The 19,232-nt window shown below is 43.4% G+C and overlaps 1 protein-coding gene across 1 annotated transcript in view; it reads left to right on the top strand.

The window, feature by feature from the left end:
* LOC146798874 (coiled-coil domain-containing protein 170-like) overlaps positions 1-19,232 on the top strand; it is a 704,654-nt gene that overhangs the window by 32,182 nt on the left and 653,240 nt on the right. Inside the window, exon 2 of the mRNA XM_085626207.1 lies at positions 5,444-5,514. Within this exon, the coding sequence (XP_085482333.1) occupies positions 5,444-5,514 (71 nt within the window). The remainder of the gene's footprint in view (positions 1-5,443; positions 5,515-19,232) is intronic.

The following is a 19,232-nucleotide window of genomic DNA, read 5'->3' as shown; positions in this document are numbered from 1 at the left end:
CATGGATGACTGTCTGCAGGATGCGTTTCAATCGTGTAGCCAGAAGGGTAGCCAGGGTTTTGACTTCTCCATTGAGAAGCGAAATGGGACAGTACTCTGCGCTGGAGACCGACGGGGGCTCGGTCTTAGGGATCACTACTATAATAGCTTGATCAATTTCCTCTGGGAAGGAGCCGACTTCCGTCACCTCTGTATGCAATTTTAATAAGTGCAGAGCAACTATATCCTTGTATTTAGCATAAGATTTTGTGAGGTAGCAGCCCGGGCTGGGACTTTTCCCAGCTGACATTGCTACTATGGCCCCTGTTATTTCTTAGAGTGTGACAGGCTTGTCTAGTTCCCCCTGCTCTGCTGGCTTAAGTCATGGGAGGGGTATTTCCGCCAGTAGTGGGGGGGCCGTCTCGTCTGATGTTTGTGGCACTGCCGCATACAATTTTGTCTAGTAGGTGGCAAATGTTTGGACTATAGTCCGGGAGGTGTGTTGCATTCTACCTTGGTTATCCACAATTTCCGGGATAATCCTACCAGCCAGTGGTCGGGATGCAAGCCAGTATAGGAGTTTGCCATTTTTGTCTCGCCAGCCGTATACTCTGGCTGTAGTCGCTTGCCAAATCTGTTTTGCTGCCTCGAGAGACACAGCACGTATCTCCTCCTGGATCAGCTCTAGACAGCAGCCATCATCTGCACAGGGTGTAGAGGAAGGCCACTTCTCCAGTCAGAGATCCTCGACCTCAAGACAATTGATAAGTTGACCTGCGGTATGTTCCTGCTGTCTTACCAGGGCTTTGGCATGTCGCCTGACAGTGGCTTTCAGGCCGCCCAAGGGGTGCCTGCAAGAAATAACATGTTAGCAGAAAATGGGAAACAGTATTTATGCAGCATGGTAAACAGGCCTACTAAAGACAACTTAAAGTATTAACTCAGTGGTGCAAATTTGTAGACCTCATGTGGGAACATATTGTCCGAGAGACACAGAATGGCCAAAACCCTTTGTTTCATCTTGTCAATTAATATGCGTGGGCACAGTTAAACACAAATGAATATAAATTGCCAGTACATTAGATTCATTTTATAGGTCAGTAAATCCTAAATGTATACGTGTAAGTATGTCTAGGACTACATTTTAATGCAATGTATGAAACATTAATGTACACATTACATAAAACAAATTGTTTCTAATATAAATGAAGTTTTATAATGTGAGGTTGGTTACTACTCAACATCCAAACAGTAAATGTCATTTAATGTATTGAGGCACAATTATGTTAATCAAATTGATATTTATAGTGAGTACATGTTTACTAGGCAAGGATGGTTCATTAATATCTTGTTTAATACAGTTTAAAGCACACGTTATGAATATATTCACTAAGCCTACAGAAAATGCACTTTGGTAATAATGTCAAGTGTAACACTTATTTTAAAATTGTTAGACCACACGAGAAACGTGCTAAGTGCACTTTCATATTATGCATTTGTGACGAATAACGGTGTAACCAGAATTGCTCTGCACCAATCCTCTTTCCTCTCTTCACAGACATTTTTAAAACCATGCCCTTATTGTTAACTTCCGCCTATCACCACCTCACTCTTCTCTCACTTATATTCCTCTATAGGCCTCATGCTTTACCTCATACATCTCTTCTAAAATTGCAATCACCTAAAATAGCCTTACCCCATCACTATCACACCGACCCCATGATACTTCCCTCCTATGACCTGTGTACACTACATCCCACATCTCCTGCTGAGTTGATCCCCACACTTGGATCTGCCAGTCCCTCTTGTGCACTGTGAGCCACCATTGGTCTACAGATTGCCAAATCATTTGATTTCTCTTCTAGAGTTCTGTCTTACTTAACCTCTCTTCAATTACTCTCTCAGAGCTGGTTACTACCCTCAGTGTTTCAAGTCTATCCAGGTATTACCTGTACTTAAAAAACAACACCTCCTACTGGCCCAGCCTTTAAATATGTCCAATGTCCCAATTTCGTTCTTCTCTAAAGTCTCAGAGGCTTATTTACAAGCCCATTGCAATGCCGGTGCATCACTTTTTTTTATGCACCGGCAGCGCAATGGGCTTGTCCATATTTACAAGGCCACGTAAAGTCACCCTGTGTGACTTTTCATGGCCTTGTAACTATGGGCCCCTTTAATGAATTACTCTGCATGAAAGGGGTGTTTCATGGTGTTACTGTGGGTGTTCCCACGCAACATCCATGGATCTTGACGCATTCCCAAATTTACAACATTTTGTAAAACGGAGATTGCGTTCAGATTCCTACATATCGGCAGCAGAGGCATCGGAATGGCACAATGAGGAGACATACTTTTAGTTCTCCTCGTTTTTCCTCTTTCTATGCGTGCTGCATTCTGCTGCACACATAGAAAGAGGAAAATGCCTTTTATGATTGTTTTTGTGCAGGAAGGATATATTGCACAAAAACAATCATCCCCGCAGCGCAGGCCCACTTGCAAAATGACACAGGTGTGCCTGCGCTGGAATGTGTCGTACTGTTGTTAGTACGACTCATCCCTGTGCTTTGAAAATTATGCATTACTGCGCAGCTAAATGGCTTGCGGCTCCGCTCTGCGTCATTTTCTTGTAGATGAGGCACTCTGAATGTCTTTTCTTCAAGAGGTTGACCTAATGTTTACCTCTCAAAACCTACTTGACCCAAACAGGTTCCCAAGCCCTGCACTCTTGTGAAACTGCTCACTCTCACATGCACATTTCATGAACTTTTTGCTATTATTTGCCTCCAGTTTGAAGGTGTTCTGGCTGTCAGTGTGCAAAGAGCTGCAACAGCTTGTGGGCTTGTCAGCCAGTTAGGCAGGGGTGCTGGTTGTGATGGCTTTGTAAATGGTTGTAAAAGGTGTTGCAAGCTAATGCTTAAGAGAATGCGTCTGGTCCTGTAGTGAGGTTGGAAGCTTGATTGGCAATAGTTACGTCTCCAACTGGTTTTCATTTGCGAAAGGTAGCTGTTATTAGTTGACCTCAATTTTCAGCATTTACTAGTGCAGATTAGATCCGGTATAGGTAGGTAACTGGACAATTTCTGTGGATCTACTATAGTATGTTTAGGAGGGGATTTATGCTAGCATGTTTGAGTTTCTCTGGGGCAATGTCAGATGTTAAAGGTTGAAAGAACTTGGTGATGAGAGGGATCTATATGGAAATGTCTAGGGGGCCGATTCACACAACTAATCTGAGATAAAATCCTAAACGTACTACTTTTGGTATTCACAGAAGGCATTTAGTAGTGGTAAAGTTAGGACTCCTAACTTTACTACAACTAACTGAGATAAAATCCTAAACTTACTACTTTTGGTATTCATAGAAGGCATATAGTAGTAGTAAAGTTAGGACTCCTAACTTAACTACTACTAAATGCCTTTTGTGAATACCGAAAGTCATAAAGTTAGGATTTTGTCTCAGTTCCGTAGTAGTAAAGTTAGGAGTCATAACTTTACTACTACTAAATGCCTTCTGTGAATACCAAAAGTAGTGAGTTTAGGATTTTATCTCAGATTGGCCCCAAGGTTTATAACCTTTTTGCTCCATTTCCTGTACGAGTAGACCCTCAACTGATCGCTTGTTCTTTATTGTTTGATACTAGCTGATGTTGATTGATTGATGATGCTTACACGCAGAGCTATACTAAGTTCTCAGTATCCCCCGGCTTCTTGTAATCATTGTTAAACAGGCTGGTCTTTATTACGTTGACAGTGTCTCATTCGCTAAATCCACTGTTTCAGTTGGTACCAATTGCACCTTTGTTAACACTGTTAGCACAAGGGTTAGTGTTGAACAAAAGCAACTGAGGTGCAGAGTCCATTGGATCTAACACACATACCTTTTGGCTAGGACATCTACAGGTGTGCAGCCAAATTTGTGGGGCTGGCACATTTAAAATAATGTGATTTGATGAGGGTCTCAGATCTCTGTGTGTATGCGTATTTACTAGGAAAGTAACTGGCTATGTCCCTAATAATACATTTATGTTAACCCACACAGTGATCAGCACCTCCTAACCTGGACCTGGTAGTCTAAGAAGACACTCTGAATGTAAATACCTTATCAGGTGTCTTGACCGTGATGCTCTGAGGCAAACATGGCAGTCACACTATTATGATTACAATAGAGTGAGTTTCCTCTTTTGAAGATAGCCGGATCAGCCCTTTATGGGTTATTCTCTTCTCATTAGATATACCTGTCATTATTTGATCATGCTCTACATCTGCCCTGCTCTTTTACATTCTTATAGTATTTTCTGTACATGCACTGTGCAGGAGGATCTCTTCACCCTCACACTTCTGCTTGTGTTAGTGCAAAGGAAAATCTGGTTTAATTTCCAGTCCTAAAGAGAAAAAACATAAATATTTTGTGTACGTGTAATTTATATAGCATGAACAAGTTACAAAGGAATGGAGTGCAGTACAAGCGATAAATGTTCAACATAGGTGAGCAAGAAGGCATATATTGTATATGAAAGAGAGAGGAATTGGCCTGGGAAGGTCAGGTTGGTAAAAACCTACTTACAGGCCCAGGAAGGGGAAGGAAGCATAGGTACATGGTAGAGAGGGGCATGAACCAGCTAGTGGTGAGTGTCACAAGTTTGATGGAGAAGGGTGGTCTTTAAATGTGATTAAGTGCTACTTCATAGGGTGAGTCTTTGGATCCTTCTGAAAGTGGATCAGTGATGTTGTCTGCTGGATTTACATTTGGGTGACATTCCATTCTCTTTGTGTGTAGCGTGACAATGCATGGCATTTTATGTTTTCCTTTTGTATTACCTCAGTTCCCATGATGCTACACCTGCATCTTCAGAATGTTTCACTGGAGGTCTTGATCCGGGCCACAAGATAATTGTTTTCTTTCTTTTTTGATCCTCATTCACCTTAAGATAAAATGGATTGCAACCCATGAGGTGTCCATTTCCCATCTGAACGATTATTACTGAATATACCAGTGCAGAGCTTTGAAGAAAAACAACTCCAGCTGATTCCATTCGGCTGATCCAGTTTAATCATTTGACCAAAGGGTCTCAAGGCATGGTGGGATGTTGCTAATGATGGCCCTGCTGATAACTAGGGTCTTGAAATGATTTTTGCTAGCAGCGGGAGCCAGTTGAGTGTTCTGAGTGTTAGAGTGATCGTATCACATTTGTGGAATCCATTAAATAGACAGGCTGATGCATGCAGAACATTCTTCAGCTGTGTCATGAGGGTCTCTCTTCAGTGAGGTGGCTTCAAAATTGCTAGGATGTAAATAGGGATTTTGAGTGCTTCTCAACAAGTGTTTGAGTTCCACCTCCCCTCACTGGGTCACTATTGTGTGAAATGGTTTTGGAAGACCCTTTGCTGTGAATATTTAGGAAGCATTTGCATCTTTTTTACCACTTGTATCTATCAATATAAATTATGATTTCCATTTTTGTAGCATCAAGAACAACCACCGTATTTTACGTATCCTTATGGTGGGAATGAAGACCGTGCTTCTCCACTTGCAAGGTATTGTTTTGCTACTTTTCTCAATTCAGTATGTTAGTTGTGTTATGTTAGACTAAGTCATGTACAGTGTTGTCGTCAACGATGTCAGTTCAGTTGTCATCATAATGTTATCAATTATGTCACAGAATAGGTCATGAGTGTGGTATTATGTGAGATCATAAGCAGTGCATAGCGAGGGTGAAATAGTTACAACTGTTGAATGTTAGCATTTGTTTAGTTTAAAACATTACGTTTAAACTGAAATTTTCACTTGACTATAACATCACATTAACATTTGTTAATTTCAGTGAAGTTGTTTTAAATGTAAAGTAAGATATTAATACTGTAGCTAACTATAACGTCACTTTAGCCTGGGTGTTTGAGTGAATTTTCAGGTTCTTTTAACGTAATGAAAAGTCATACCTTATTATCATACTTGAAGGGTAAACTTCAGTTCTGCACGGACCCTGCATCCAACTGTAAATAAAAAAAAATCCCTGCACCATGGGAGAAAACTCCCATGGTATGGGGGTTATTACGTTTTATAGTTTCAAAAACAAACTCCCACTTTGGGAGTTCGTTTTTGATAAATAAAAAACCTTCCTACATTGATAAAAACCTCCATAACGGTAGGTCCTTCTAATATATAGAGATGTCTGCATGACCGGTGGACATCTCTAAATTTGGCTGCCGGAGTGGTAGCAGGTTGACAGACGTAAAGTCCTCCGCCACCCTATCCGCCTTTACTCCCTCTAAATCAGGCCCTCTGTCTAGAGTGGCACAGTGGGGGAAAAATTGTGTTTCAATGTTTCCCTAAATGATTGTTAGTGGTTAAACGACTTGCAAGCATTCATCCTATCCCGTTTTAGATATTTAATTGCCAGTACTATGGGATGGGCCTGTCCAATGACAGCACTGCACTATGGGAAATGTAGTCCAGGTAATGTATACTTTTAGATAGTAGCACTAATTTCTGTCCCAGCCGCCGAACTTGCACCACCCCGGAGCCATGGGGGCGCACGGCTTGGAATGTGCTGAGCCGTTATGTGGAACACGGTTATGGGATTTAAAGCGGACACTGCTGGCGGTGGCCCATCCAGGGTTTTTTAAATTTGGGACAGAAATTAGTGCTACTATCTAAAAGTATACATTACCTGGACTACATTTCCCATAGTGCAGTGCTGTCATTGGACAGGCCCATCAGGGGGCGTGATAACAGCGCTATGAAAAGAGACCAGGTGCACGCATTCACTTAGCGATTGCCTCTGAGGAAGGACATTTTTCGAAACGCGTCAGGCTCTCGCATCAGTGGCTGTCTGATTGAAACTGCCATTAGAGCCTGCTTATACCCTGTGAATAAAAGGTTTGCCACCTCTTAACAGTGTTCAAGTGCTGTTCAACTGTGGGCAACTTGGAGCGTATATATATATATTATCTACTGGCGGTCGCCAGTAGATAGTTATAGTTAGGACCGTGTTTCCATAGGAAATCTGAAAATTCTATTTTGAATAACTTTGGCGCTGGTTGACGGATCCTTGCGAAATTTTCAAAACTAATGGGGCGCTCCGCTCAGCTCCTACCCTGGAAGTCTCGGGGTGATTCGTCAAGCGGGGGCTGAGAAAAAAGGGGGGTCCCAAAACGCGTTTTCCCCATGCATTTTCCCATAGGACCTTTAGTCGAAGGTACAGCCCGAACGGCTGAACAGAATTACTTGAAATTTGGCAAAGAGGTAGTCCTCAGGTCAGGGATGTGCCTTTTGCATATATGGTGTCAATCTGTTCAGTAGTTCCTGAGAAAATTGCAGTTAAAAGTACATAAATATGTATATGCGCGCACCGTGTGCGCACCGTGCGCGCACCTTAACGTGCGCGAGCGTAATTGTGATTGGTGGTTACATGTCAGTCAACATTCGAATCGGTCGAAATCAGGAAGTGTTGTCTGCCATTTTGTGTGTGACAGTAAAAAAGAAAGGTGGAGAACGTGAAAAGGGGGCAGGGTACAGAGTTCCTGACCCCTAGCTTTTGTCAGGGGGTCCCTGAAGGACCCTGAAGGGTGAAAAAAACATTTTATTTTTTGTTAAAAAATCACGGGGTGCGTGCATCGTGCGCGCACTGTGCGCGCACCGTCGCGAGGTGCGCGCACTGTGCGCGCACGGCGGAAAAAAATCATAAAAAAAATAGAATTAAAAATCAAATTTAAGTGTTTAGATGTTAGGTGGCTCTAAAAAGAGCCGTTGTGTTAATTGAGGAACAGAGGAACAAAAAAATGAAAAAAATTATAGGGTGCCGCATGTGTGCTGCTGTATCTTGCTCTCTATTAGGGGAATGCTGGTGTCCCCATAAGAGAGAAGAGCATTGCACGCATTGCACCGTATATGCACCCTCTTGAAAAGAGGGTGTATATCCAGAGGAACAGAAGCAGGTGAAGCTGCCGCCGCAGATGAAGTGCTCGGCTGAGCTGCCGATGATGTGCTCGGCTGAGCTGCTGCGGATGTGCTCGGCTGAGCTGCTGGAGGGTTGTCTTTAGCAGCTCGAGCAAAAGCCACAGGATGTACTCCTTTAACGTGCCTGATCATAGTGAAGATACTAAAAGAGTATTTCTTTTTAGGATCTCCTCTTGATAAGACAACACCACAAATAGTGCAGGTGACTTTTGGAGCATTCACCTTCTTCTGCCCCTCTGGAAATCTAAAAAATTACCAGATAAAAGAGTCTTTCTGTTTCCTCTGTCTCACAAGGGTCTCCTGCTCACTCCCAGAAAATGACTGCTGCTCTGCCATTCTCAAGTACTGGAGTACTGGAAAAGCTGCTAAGCTCCTTCTCCCAGGGAATCAGAAGAAATAATGAGGGGAGTGGGTGTGGTGTTGGAAGTTTCTGGAACTAAAACTACTATAAACCAATGAAAAGTGTTGTTTCTTAATCACATGACCTGAAACTACTATAAACCAATGAAAAGTGTTGTTTCTAAATCACATGACTTGCCGTGCGCGCACGGTGCGCACACGGAGCACGCGCGCATGCGCGTACGGAGCACGCGCATACGGAGCACGCGCGCATGCGCGTACGGAGCACGCGCGCGTACGGAGCATGCACGCATGCGCGTACGGAGCACGTGCGCATGCACGTACGAAGCACGCGCGTATGAAGCACGCGCATACGGAGCACGCACGACGTACGCATGCGCACACGGAGCACGTACGCATGCGCACACGGAAACCCTTAAAAAAAAAAGTGTTTATAAAAGATATTAACTATGCTGTTCAACTTTATCCAAATTAAAAAAAAAAAGAGCTGAGCCATTCCATATAACAGGATAAAGTCAATCTATAACTATATACATAGGTAGCTTATTGTAAAATAAATATTTTAAAAATATAATAATACATTCATAAATTAGCATTTAAAAACCCTTGCAAATTCACTTAAAAAACCATAGGTTTCACACATGTTATAGTTAGGAATTAGCATTTAAAAAACCTTACAAATTCACTGAAAAAACCATAGGTTTCACACACGTTATAGTTAGGAATTAGCATTTAAAAAACCTTGCAAATTCACTGAAAAAACCATAGGTTTCACACACGTTATAGTTAGGAATTAGCATTTAAAAAACCTTGTGAATTCACTGAAAAAACCATAGGTTTCACACATGTTATAGTTAGCTGGACATTTCACTCGGAAAAAAAACAATGAAATTCTCCCGTTTTAGTTAGTTCAGCTAACTATACCTCGCGCATATATCCACAAAAAAGTTTGCCCTTAAGCAAGGACGCAACTTCCCAGCTGAGTTGCTTTTCAAAAGCCTTTATTGTTGAAAACCGGCATTTTCAGCTCCAAACATTTGCAAGTTCCTGACGCGTTTCAGAGCCCCCAGGCTCTTTCTTCAGAGGATGACACTGCCAAACTGAAATGCAAGGTAGGTGCCATTAACTGCATGCATATATATATACAGCCCACGTGAGCTTCTCATGTGAGTCACAATTGCAGCATGCTGATACCTGTAGTTTTGAGTCCAAGCAAAGTATTCCCCATGTGGGTTCAGTTTAGGTAACAGTATCCTTTCTTTTAAACGAATAAAATACCACAGTGGGTTTCGGAATGAAATCCCCAGTTTTCTTTTTCCATAACTCAGCTGCACCTAAAGGTCATGAATGTTCAAACCTCTGTGGCCCCATTTTGACTGCATGGAGAGGCATCCTTCTCGGCCAGGCTGCCGAGTATAAATCCACAAAAAAGTTTGCCCTGAAGCAAGGACGCAACTTCCCAGCTGAGTTGCTTTTCAAAAGCCTTTATTGTTGAAAACCGGCATTTTAAGCTCCAAACATTTGCAAGTTCCTGATGCGTTTCAGAGCCCCCAGGCTCTTTCTTCAGAGGATGACACTGCCAAACTGAAATGCAAGGTAGGCGCCATTAACTGCATGCATATATATATTCACTTAAAAAACCATAGGTTTCACACATGTTATAGTTAGTTGGACATTTCACTTGTGAAAAACCATTGAAATTCCCCCGTTATAGTTAGTGCAGGCAACTATAACTCACGCGACCGCAATCCTCTGCTGATGACGTCAGATATTACATCACTGTATTTAGACACTTATTTACCCATGTCTTCTTCCATTAATTTTTAGCTATACATATATTACAAATATTTTTTTTTTCAGAAAGACACATATGTCATCAGTGATGTAATATCTGACGTCGTCATCAGCAGAGGATTGCGGTCGCGTGAGTTATAGTTGCCTGCACTAACTATAATGGTTTTTCACGAGTGAAATGTCCAGCTAACTATAACATGTGTGAAACCTATGGTTTTTTAAGTGAATTTGCAAGGTTTTTTAAATGCTAATTCCTAACTATAACGTGTGTGAAACCTATGGTTTTTTCAGTGAATTTGTACGGTTTTTTAAATGCTAAGTTATGTATTTTTTTTTAAGGTTTTTCACCGTGCGCGTACCGTACGCGCACGGTGCGTTACGCGCCGACGTTACGCAGTTCGCGGAATTTTTCTGTTTCTACCGTACGCGCACGCTACGCATACTCCGCGATTTTTCGCAAAAAAATTAAAGGAAACTTTGGCCCTTGGGGGTCCTTCTGGGACCCCCTGACAAAGGCTAGGGGGTCAGGAACTGTCCACCCTGCCCCCTTTTCACGTTCTCCACCTTTGTTTTTCACCCCCTCAGACTGCGAGAGACAAAATGGCGGCCGACACTTCCTGGTTTCGACGGATTCGAATGTTTACTAAGATCTAACAACCAATCAGAATCGCGCTCGCGCACGGCAGCGTGCGCGTACGGTAAGTTTTACCGTACGCGCACGGTGCGCGCTTATAGATATATATATGCTTTAAAATGCTATTTTCTCAGGAAATACTGAACAGATTTACACCAGACCTGCAAAAGGCACATCCCTGACCTGAGGACTACCTCCCTGCCAAATTTCAAGTAATTCTGTTCAGCCGTTCGGGCTGTAGCTTGGACTAAAGGTCCTATGGAAAAATGCATGGGGAAAACGCGCTTTGGGACCCCCCCTTTTTCTCAGCCCCCGCTTGACGAATCCCCCGAGACTTTCAGGGAAGGAGCGGAGCGCCCCACCTATTTTGAAAATTTCGAGAGGATTCGTCAATCGGCGCCAAAGTTATTCCAAATAGAATGTTGCGGATTTCCTATGGAAACACGATCCTAACTATAACTATCTACTGGCGACCGCCAGTAGATAATACAGCCCACGTGGGCTTCTCATGTGAGTCACAATTGCAGCATGCTGGTACCTGTAGTTTTGAGTCCAAGCAAAGTATTCCCCATGTGGGTTCAGTTTAGGTAACAGTATCCTTTCTTTTAAACGAATAAAATACCACAGTGGGTTTCGGAATGAAATCGCCAGTTTTCTTTTTCCATAACTCAGCTGCGCCTAAAGGTCATGAATGTTCAAACCTCTGTGGCCCCATTTTGACTGCATGATGAGGCATCCTTCTCGGCCAGGCTGCCGAGTATAAATCCACAAAAAGGTTTGCCCTGAAGCAAGGACGCAACTTCCCAGCTGAGTTGCTTTTCAAAAGCCTTTATTGTTGAAAACCGGCATTTTCAGCTCCAAACATTTGCAAGTTCCTGACGCGTTTCAGAGCCCCCAGGCTCTTTCTTCAGAGGATGACACTGCCAAGCTGAAATGCAAGGTAGGCGCCATTAACTGCATGCATATATATATACAGTCCACGTGGGCTTCTCATCTGAGTCACAATTGCAGCATGCTGGTACCTGTAGTTTTGAGTCCAAGCAAAGTATTCCCCATGTGGGTTCAGTTTAGGTAACAGTATCCTTTCTTTTAAGCGAATAAAATACCACAGTGGGTTTCAGAATGAAATCCCCAGTTTTCTTTTTCCATAACTCAGCTGCGCCTAAAGGTCATGAATGTTCAAACCTCTGTGGCCCCATTTTGACTGCATGTTGAGGCATCCTTCTCAGCCAGGCTGCCGAGTATAAATCCACAAAAAAGTTTGCCCTGAAGCAAGGACGCAACTTCCCAGGTGAGTTGCTTTTCAAAAGCCTTTATTGTTGAAAACCGGCATTTTCAGCTCCAAACATTTGCAAGTTCCTGACGCGTTTCAGAGCCCCCAGGCTCTTTCTTCAGAGGATGACACTGCCAAACTGAAATGCAAGGTAGGCGCCATTAACTGCATGCATATATATATACAGCCCACGTGGGCTTCTCATGTGAGTCACAATTGCAGCATGCTGGTACCTGTAGTTTTGAGTCCAAGCAAAGTATTCTCCATGTGGGTTCAGTTTAGGTAACAGTATCCTTTCTTTTAAACGAATAAAATACCACAGTGGGTTTCGGAATGAAATCCCCAGTTTTCTTTTTCCATAACTCAGCTGCGCCTAAAGGTCATGAATGTTCAAACCTCTATGGCCCCATTTTGACTGCATGGTGAGGCATCCTTCTCGGCCAGGCTGCCGAGTATAAATCCACAAAAAAGTTTGCCCTGACGCAACGACGCAACTTCCCAGCTGAGTTGCTTTTCAAAAGCCTTTATTGTTGAAGACCGGCATTTTCAGCTCCAAACATTTGCAAGTTCCTGACGCGTTTCAGAGCCCCCAGACTCTTTCTTCAGAGGATGACACTGCCAAACTGAAATGCAAGGTAGGCGCCATTAACTGCATGCATATATATATACAGCCCACGTGGGCTTATCATGTGAGTCACAATTGCAGCATGCTGGTACCTGTAGTTTTGAGTCCAAGCAAAGTATTCCCCAAGTGGGTTAAGTTTAGGTAACAGTATCCTTTCTTTTAAACGAATAAAATACCACAGTGGGTTTCGGAATGAAATCCCCAGTTTTCTTTTTCCATAACTCAGCTGCGCCTAAAGGTCATGAATGTTCAAACCTCTGTGGCCCCATTTTGACTGCATGTTGAGGCATCCTTCTCAGCCAGGCTGCCGAGAATAAATCCACAAAAAAGTTTGCCCTGAAGCAAGGACGCAACTTCCCAGCTGAGTTGCTTTTCAAAAGCCTTTATTGTTGAAAACCGGCATTTTCAGCTCCAAACATTTGCAAGTTCCTGACACGTTTCAGAGCCCCCAGGCTCTTTCTTCAGAGGATGACACTGCCAAACTGAAATGCAAGGTAGGCGCCATTAACTGCATGCATATATAGATACAGCCCACGTGGGCTTCTCATGTGAGTCACAATTGCAGCATGCTGGTACCTGTAGTTTTGAGTCCAAGCAAAGTATTCTCCATGTGGGTTCAGTTTAGGTAACAGTATCCTTTCTTTTAAACGAATAAAATACCACAGTGGGTTTCGGAATGAAATCCCCAGTTTTCTTTTTCCCTAACTCAGCTGCGCCTAAAGGTCATGAATGTTCAAACCTCTATGGCCCCATTTTGACTGCATGGTGAGGCATCCTTCTCGGCCAGGCTGCCGAGTATAAATCCACAAAAAAGTTTGCCCTGAAGCAAGGACGCAACTTCCCAGCTGAGTTGCTTTTCAAAAGCCTTTATTGTTGAAGACCGGCATTTTCAGCTCCAAACATTTGCAAGTTCCTGACGCGTTTCAGAGCCCCCAGACTCTTTCTTCAGAGGATGACACTGCCAAACTGAAATGCAAGGTAGGCGCCATTAACTGCATGCATATATATATACAGCCCACGTGGGCTTCTCATGTGAGTCACAATTGCAGCATGCTGGTACCTGTAGTTTTGAGTCCAAGCAAAGTATTCCCCAAGTGGGTTAAGTTTAGGTAACAGTATCCTTTCTTTTAAACGAATAAAATACCACAGTGGGTTTCGGAATGAAATCCCCAGTTTTCTTTTTCCATAACTCAGCTGCGCCTAAAGGTCATAAATGTTCAAACCTCTGTGGCCCCATTTAGACTGCATGCTGAGGCATCCTTCTCGGCCAGGCTGCCGAGTATAAATCCACAAAAAAGTTTGCCCTGAAGCAAGGACGCAACTTCCCAGCTGAGTTGCTTTTCAAAAGCCTTTATTGTTGAAAACCGGCATTTTCAGCTCCAAACATTTGCAAGTTCCTGACGCGTTTCAGAGCCCCCAGGCTCTTTCTTCAGAGGATGACACTGCCAAACTGAAATGCAAGGTAGGCGCCATTAACTGCATGCATATATATATATATACAGCCCACGTGGGCTTCTCATGTGAGTCACAATTGCAGCATGCTGGTACCTGTAGTTTTGAGTCCAAGCAAAGTATTCCCCATGTGGGTTCAGTTTAGGTAACAGTATCCTTTCTTTTAAACGAATAAAATACCACAGTGGGTTTCGGAATGAAATCCCCAGTTTTCTTTTTCCATAACTCAGCTGCGCCTAAAGGTCATGAATGTTCAAACCTCTGTGACCCCATTTTGACTGCATGGTGAGGCATCCTTCTCGGCCAGGCTGCCGAGTATAAATCCACAAAAAAGTTTGCCCTGAAGCAAGGACACAACTTCCCAGCTGAGTTGCTTTTCAAAAGCCTTTATTGTTGAAAACCGGCATTTTCAGCTCCAAACATTTGCAAGTTCCTGACGCGTTTCAGAGCCCCCAGGCTCTTTCTTCAGAGGATGACACTGCCAAACTGAAATGCAAGGTAGGCGCCATTAACTGCATGCATGTATATATTCACTTAAAAAACCATAGGTTTCACACATGTTATAGTTAGCTGGACATTTCACTCGTGAAAAACCATTGAAATTCCCCCGTTATAGTTAGTGCAGGCAACTATAACTCACGCGACCGCAATCCTCTGCTGATGACGTCAGATATTACATCACTGTATTTAGACACTTATTTACCCATGTCTTCTTCCATTAATTTTTAGCTATACATATATTACAAATATCTTTTTTTCAGAAAGACACATATGTCATCAGTGATGTAATATCTGACGTAGTCAGCAGAGGATTGCGGTCGCGTGAGTTATAGTTGCCTGCACTAACTTTAACGGGGGAATTTCAATGGTTTTTCACGAGTGAAATGTCCAGCTAACTATAACATGTGTGAAACCTATGGTTTTTTAAGTGAATTTGCAAGGTTTTTTAAATGCTAATTCCTAACTATAACGTGTGTGAAACCTATGGTTTTTTCAGTGAATTTGTACGTTTTTTTAAATGCTAAGTTATGTATTTTTTTTCAAGGTTTTTCACCGTGCGCGTACCGTACGCGCATGGTGCGTTTTCGCGCCCACGTTACGCAGTTCACGGAATTTTTCTGTTTCTACCGTACGCGCACGCTACGCGTACTCCGTGATTTTTCGCAAAAAAATTAAAGGAAATTTTGGCCCTTGGGGGTCCTTCTGGGACCCCCTGACAAAGGCTAGGGGGTCAGTAACTGTCCACCCTGCCCCCTTTTCACATTCTCCACCTTTGTTTTTCACCCCCTCAGACTGCGAGAGACAAAATGGCGGCCGACACTTCCTGGTTTCGACCGATTCGAATGTTTACTAAGATCTAACAACCAATCAGAATCGCGCTCGCGCACGGCAGCGTCCACGTACGCTAAGTTTTACCGTACGCGCACGGTGCGCGCTTATAGATATATATATGCTTTAAAATGCTATTTTCTCAGGAAATACTGAACAGATTTACACCAGACCTGCAAAAGGCACATCCCTGACCTGAGGACTACCTCTCTGCCAAATTTCAAGTAATTCTGTTCAGCCGTTCGGGCTGTAGCTTGGACTAAAGGTCCTATGGAAAAATGCATGGGGAAAACGCGCTTTGGGACCCCCTTTTTTTCTCAGCCCCCGCTTGACGAATCCCCCCGAGACTTTCAGGGAAGGAGCGGAGCGGAGCGCCCCACCTATTTTGAAAATTTCGCGAGGATTCGTCAATCGGCGCCAAAGTTATTCCAAATAGAATGTTGCGGATTTCCTATGGAAACACGATCCTAACTATAACTATCTACTGGCGACCGCCAGTAGATAATACAGCCCACGTGGGCTTCTCATGTGAGTCACAATTGCAGCATGCTGGTACCTGTAGTTTTGAGTCCAAGCAAAGTATTCCCCATGTGGGTTCAGTTTAGGTAACAGTATCCTTTCTTTTAAACGAATAAAATACCACAGTGGGTTTCGGAATGAAATCCCCAGTTTTCTTTTTCCATAACTCAGCTGCGCCTAAAGGTCATGAATGTTCAAACCTCTGTAGCCCAAATTTGACTGCATGATGAGGCATCCTTCTCGGCCAGGCTGCCGAGTATAAATCCACAAAAAGGTTTGCCCTGAAGCAAGGACGCAACTTCCCAGCTGAGTTGCTTTTCAAAAGCCTTTATTGTTGAAAACTGGCATTTTCAGCTCCAAACATTTGCAAGTTCCTGACGCGTTTCAGAGCCTCCAGGCTCTTTCTTCAGAGGATGACACTGCCAAACTGAAATGCAAGGTAGGCGCCATTAACTGCATGCATATATATATATACAGCCCACGTGGGCTTCTCATGTGAGTCACAATTGCAGCATGCTGGTACCTGTCGTTTTGAGTCCAAGCAAAGTATTCCCCATGTGGGTTCAGTTTAGGTAACAGTATCCTTTCTTTTAAACGAATAAAATACCACAGTGGGTTTCGGAATGAAATCCCCAGTTTTCTTTTTCCATAACTCAGCTGCGCCTAAAGGTCATGAATGTTCAAACCTCTGTGGCCCCATTTTGACTGCATGGTGAGGCATCCTTCTCGGCCAGGCTGCCGAGTATAAATCCACCAAAAAGTTTGCCCTGAAGCAAGGACACAACTTCCCAGCTGAGTTGCTTTTCAAAAGCCTTTATTGTTGAAAACCGGCATTTTCAGCTCCAAACATTTGCAAGTTCCTGACGCGCTTCAGAGCCCCCAGGCTCTTTCTTCAGAGGATGACACTGCCAAACTGAAATGCAAGGTAGGCGCGATTAACTGCATGCATATATATATATACAGCCCACGTGGGCTTCTCATCTGAGTCACAATTGCAGCATGCTGGTACCTGTAGTTTTGAGTCCAAGCAAAGTATTCCCCATGTGGGTTCAGTTTAGGTAACAGTATCCTTTCTTTTAAACGAATAAAATACCACAGTGGGTTTCGGAATGAAATCCCCAGTTTTCTTTTTCCATAACTCAGCTGAGCCTAAAGGTCATGAATGTTCAAACCTCTGTGGCCCCATTTTGACTGCATGGTGAGGCATCCTTCTCGGCCAGGCTGCCGAGTATAAATCCACAAAAAAGTTTGCCCTGAAGCAAGGACGCAACTTCCCAGCTGAGTTGCTTTTCAAAAGCCTTTATTGTTGAAAACTGGCATTTTCAGCTCCAAACATTTGCAAGTTCCTGACGCGTTTCAGAGCCCCCAGGCTCTTTCTTCAGAGGATGACACTGCCAAACTGAAATGCAAGGTAGGCGCCATTAACTGCATGCATATATATATTCACTTAAAAAACCATAGGTTTCACACATGTTATAGTTAGCTGGACATTTTACTCGTGAAAAACCATTGTAATTCCCCCGTTATAGTTAGTGCAGGCAACTATAACTCACACGACCGCAATCCTCTGCTGATGACGTCAGATATTACATCACTGTATTTAGACACCTATTTACCCATGTCTTCTTCCATTAATTTTTAGCTATACATATATTACAAATTTTTTTTTTTCAGAAAGACACATATGTCATCAGTGATGTAATATCTGACGTCATCAGCAGAGGATTGCGGTCGCGTGAGTTATAGTTGCCTGCACTAACTATAACGGGGGAATTTCAATGGTTTTTCACGAGTGAAATGTCCAGCTAACTATAACGTGTGTGAAACCTATGGTTTTTTAAGTGAATTTGCAAGGTTTTTTAAATGCTAATTCCTAACTATAACGTGTGTGAAACCTATGGTTTTTTCAGTGAATTTGTACGGTTTTTTAAATGCTAAGTTATGGATTTTTTTTAAGGTTTTTCACGGTGCGCGTACCGTACGCGCACGGTGCGTTTTCGCGCCCACGTTACGCAGTTCGCGGAATTTTTCTGCTTCTACCGTACGCGCATACTACGCGTACTCCGCGATTTTTCGCAAAAAAATAAAGGAAATTTTGGCCCTTGGGGGTCCTTCTGGGACCCCCTGACAAAGGCTAGGGGGTCAGGAACTGTCCACCCTGCCCCCTTTTCACATTCTCCACCTTTGTTTTTCACCCCCTCAGACTGCGAGAGACAAAATGGCGGCCGACACTTCCTGGTTTCGACCGATTCGAATGTTTACTAAGATCTAACAACCAATCAGAATCGCGCTCGCGCACGGCAGCGTCCGCGTACGGTAAGTTTTACCGTACGCGCACGGTGCGCGCTTATAGATATATATATGCTTTAAAATGCTATTTTCTCAGGAAATACTGAACAGATTTACACCAGACCTGCAAAAGGCACATCCCTGACCTGAGGACTACCACTCTGCCAAATTTCAAGTAATTCTGTTCAGCCGTTCGGGCTGTAGCTTGGACTAAAGGTCCTATGGAAAAATGCATGGGGAAAACGTGCTTTGGGACCCCCCTTTTTTCTCAGCCCCCGCTTGACGAATCCCCCCGAGACTTTCAGGGAAGGAGCGGAGCGGAGCGCCCCACCTATTTTGAAAATTTCGCGAGGATTCGTCAATCGGCGCCAAAGTTATTCCAAATAAAATGTTGCGGATTTCCTATGGAAACACGATCCTAACTATAACTATCTACTGGCGACCGCCAGTAGATAATACAGCCCACGTGGGCTTCTCATGTGAGTCACAATTGCAGCATGCTGGTACCTGTAGTTTTGAGTCCAAGCAAAGTATTCTCCATGTGGGTTCAGTTTAGGTAACAGTATCCTTTCTTTTAAACGAATAAAATACCACAGTGGGTTTCGGAATGAAATCCCCAGTTTTCTTTTTCCATAACTCAGCTGCGCCTAAAGGTCATGAATGTTCAAACCTCTATGGCCCCATTTTGACTGCATGGTGAGGCATCCTTCTCGGCCAGGCTGCCGAGTATAAATCCACAAAAGAGTTTGCCCTGAAGCAAGGACGCAACTTCCCAGCTGAGTTGCTTTTCAAAAGCCTTTATTGTTGAAGACCGGCATTTTCAGCTCCAAACATTTGCAAGTTCCTGACGCGTTTCAGAGCCCCCAGACTCTTTCTTCAGAGGATGACACTGCCAAACTGAAATGCAAGGTAGGCGCCATTAACTGCATGCATATATATATATATACAGCCCACGTGGGCTTCTCATGTGAGTCACAATTGCAGCATGCTGGTACCTGTAGTTTTGAGTCCAAGCAAAGTA

The sequence above is a fragment of the Triturus cristatus genome, chromosome 9 (assembly GCF_964204655.1).
Source record: "Triturus cristatus chromosome 9, aTriCri1.1, whole genome shotgun sequence".
Taxonomy (NCBI): Eukaryota; Metazoa; Chordata; class Amphibia; order Caudata; family Salamandridae; genus Triturus; species Triturus cristatus.
This window is presented reverse-complemented; position numbering and strand designations above follow the sequence as displayed.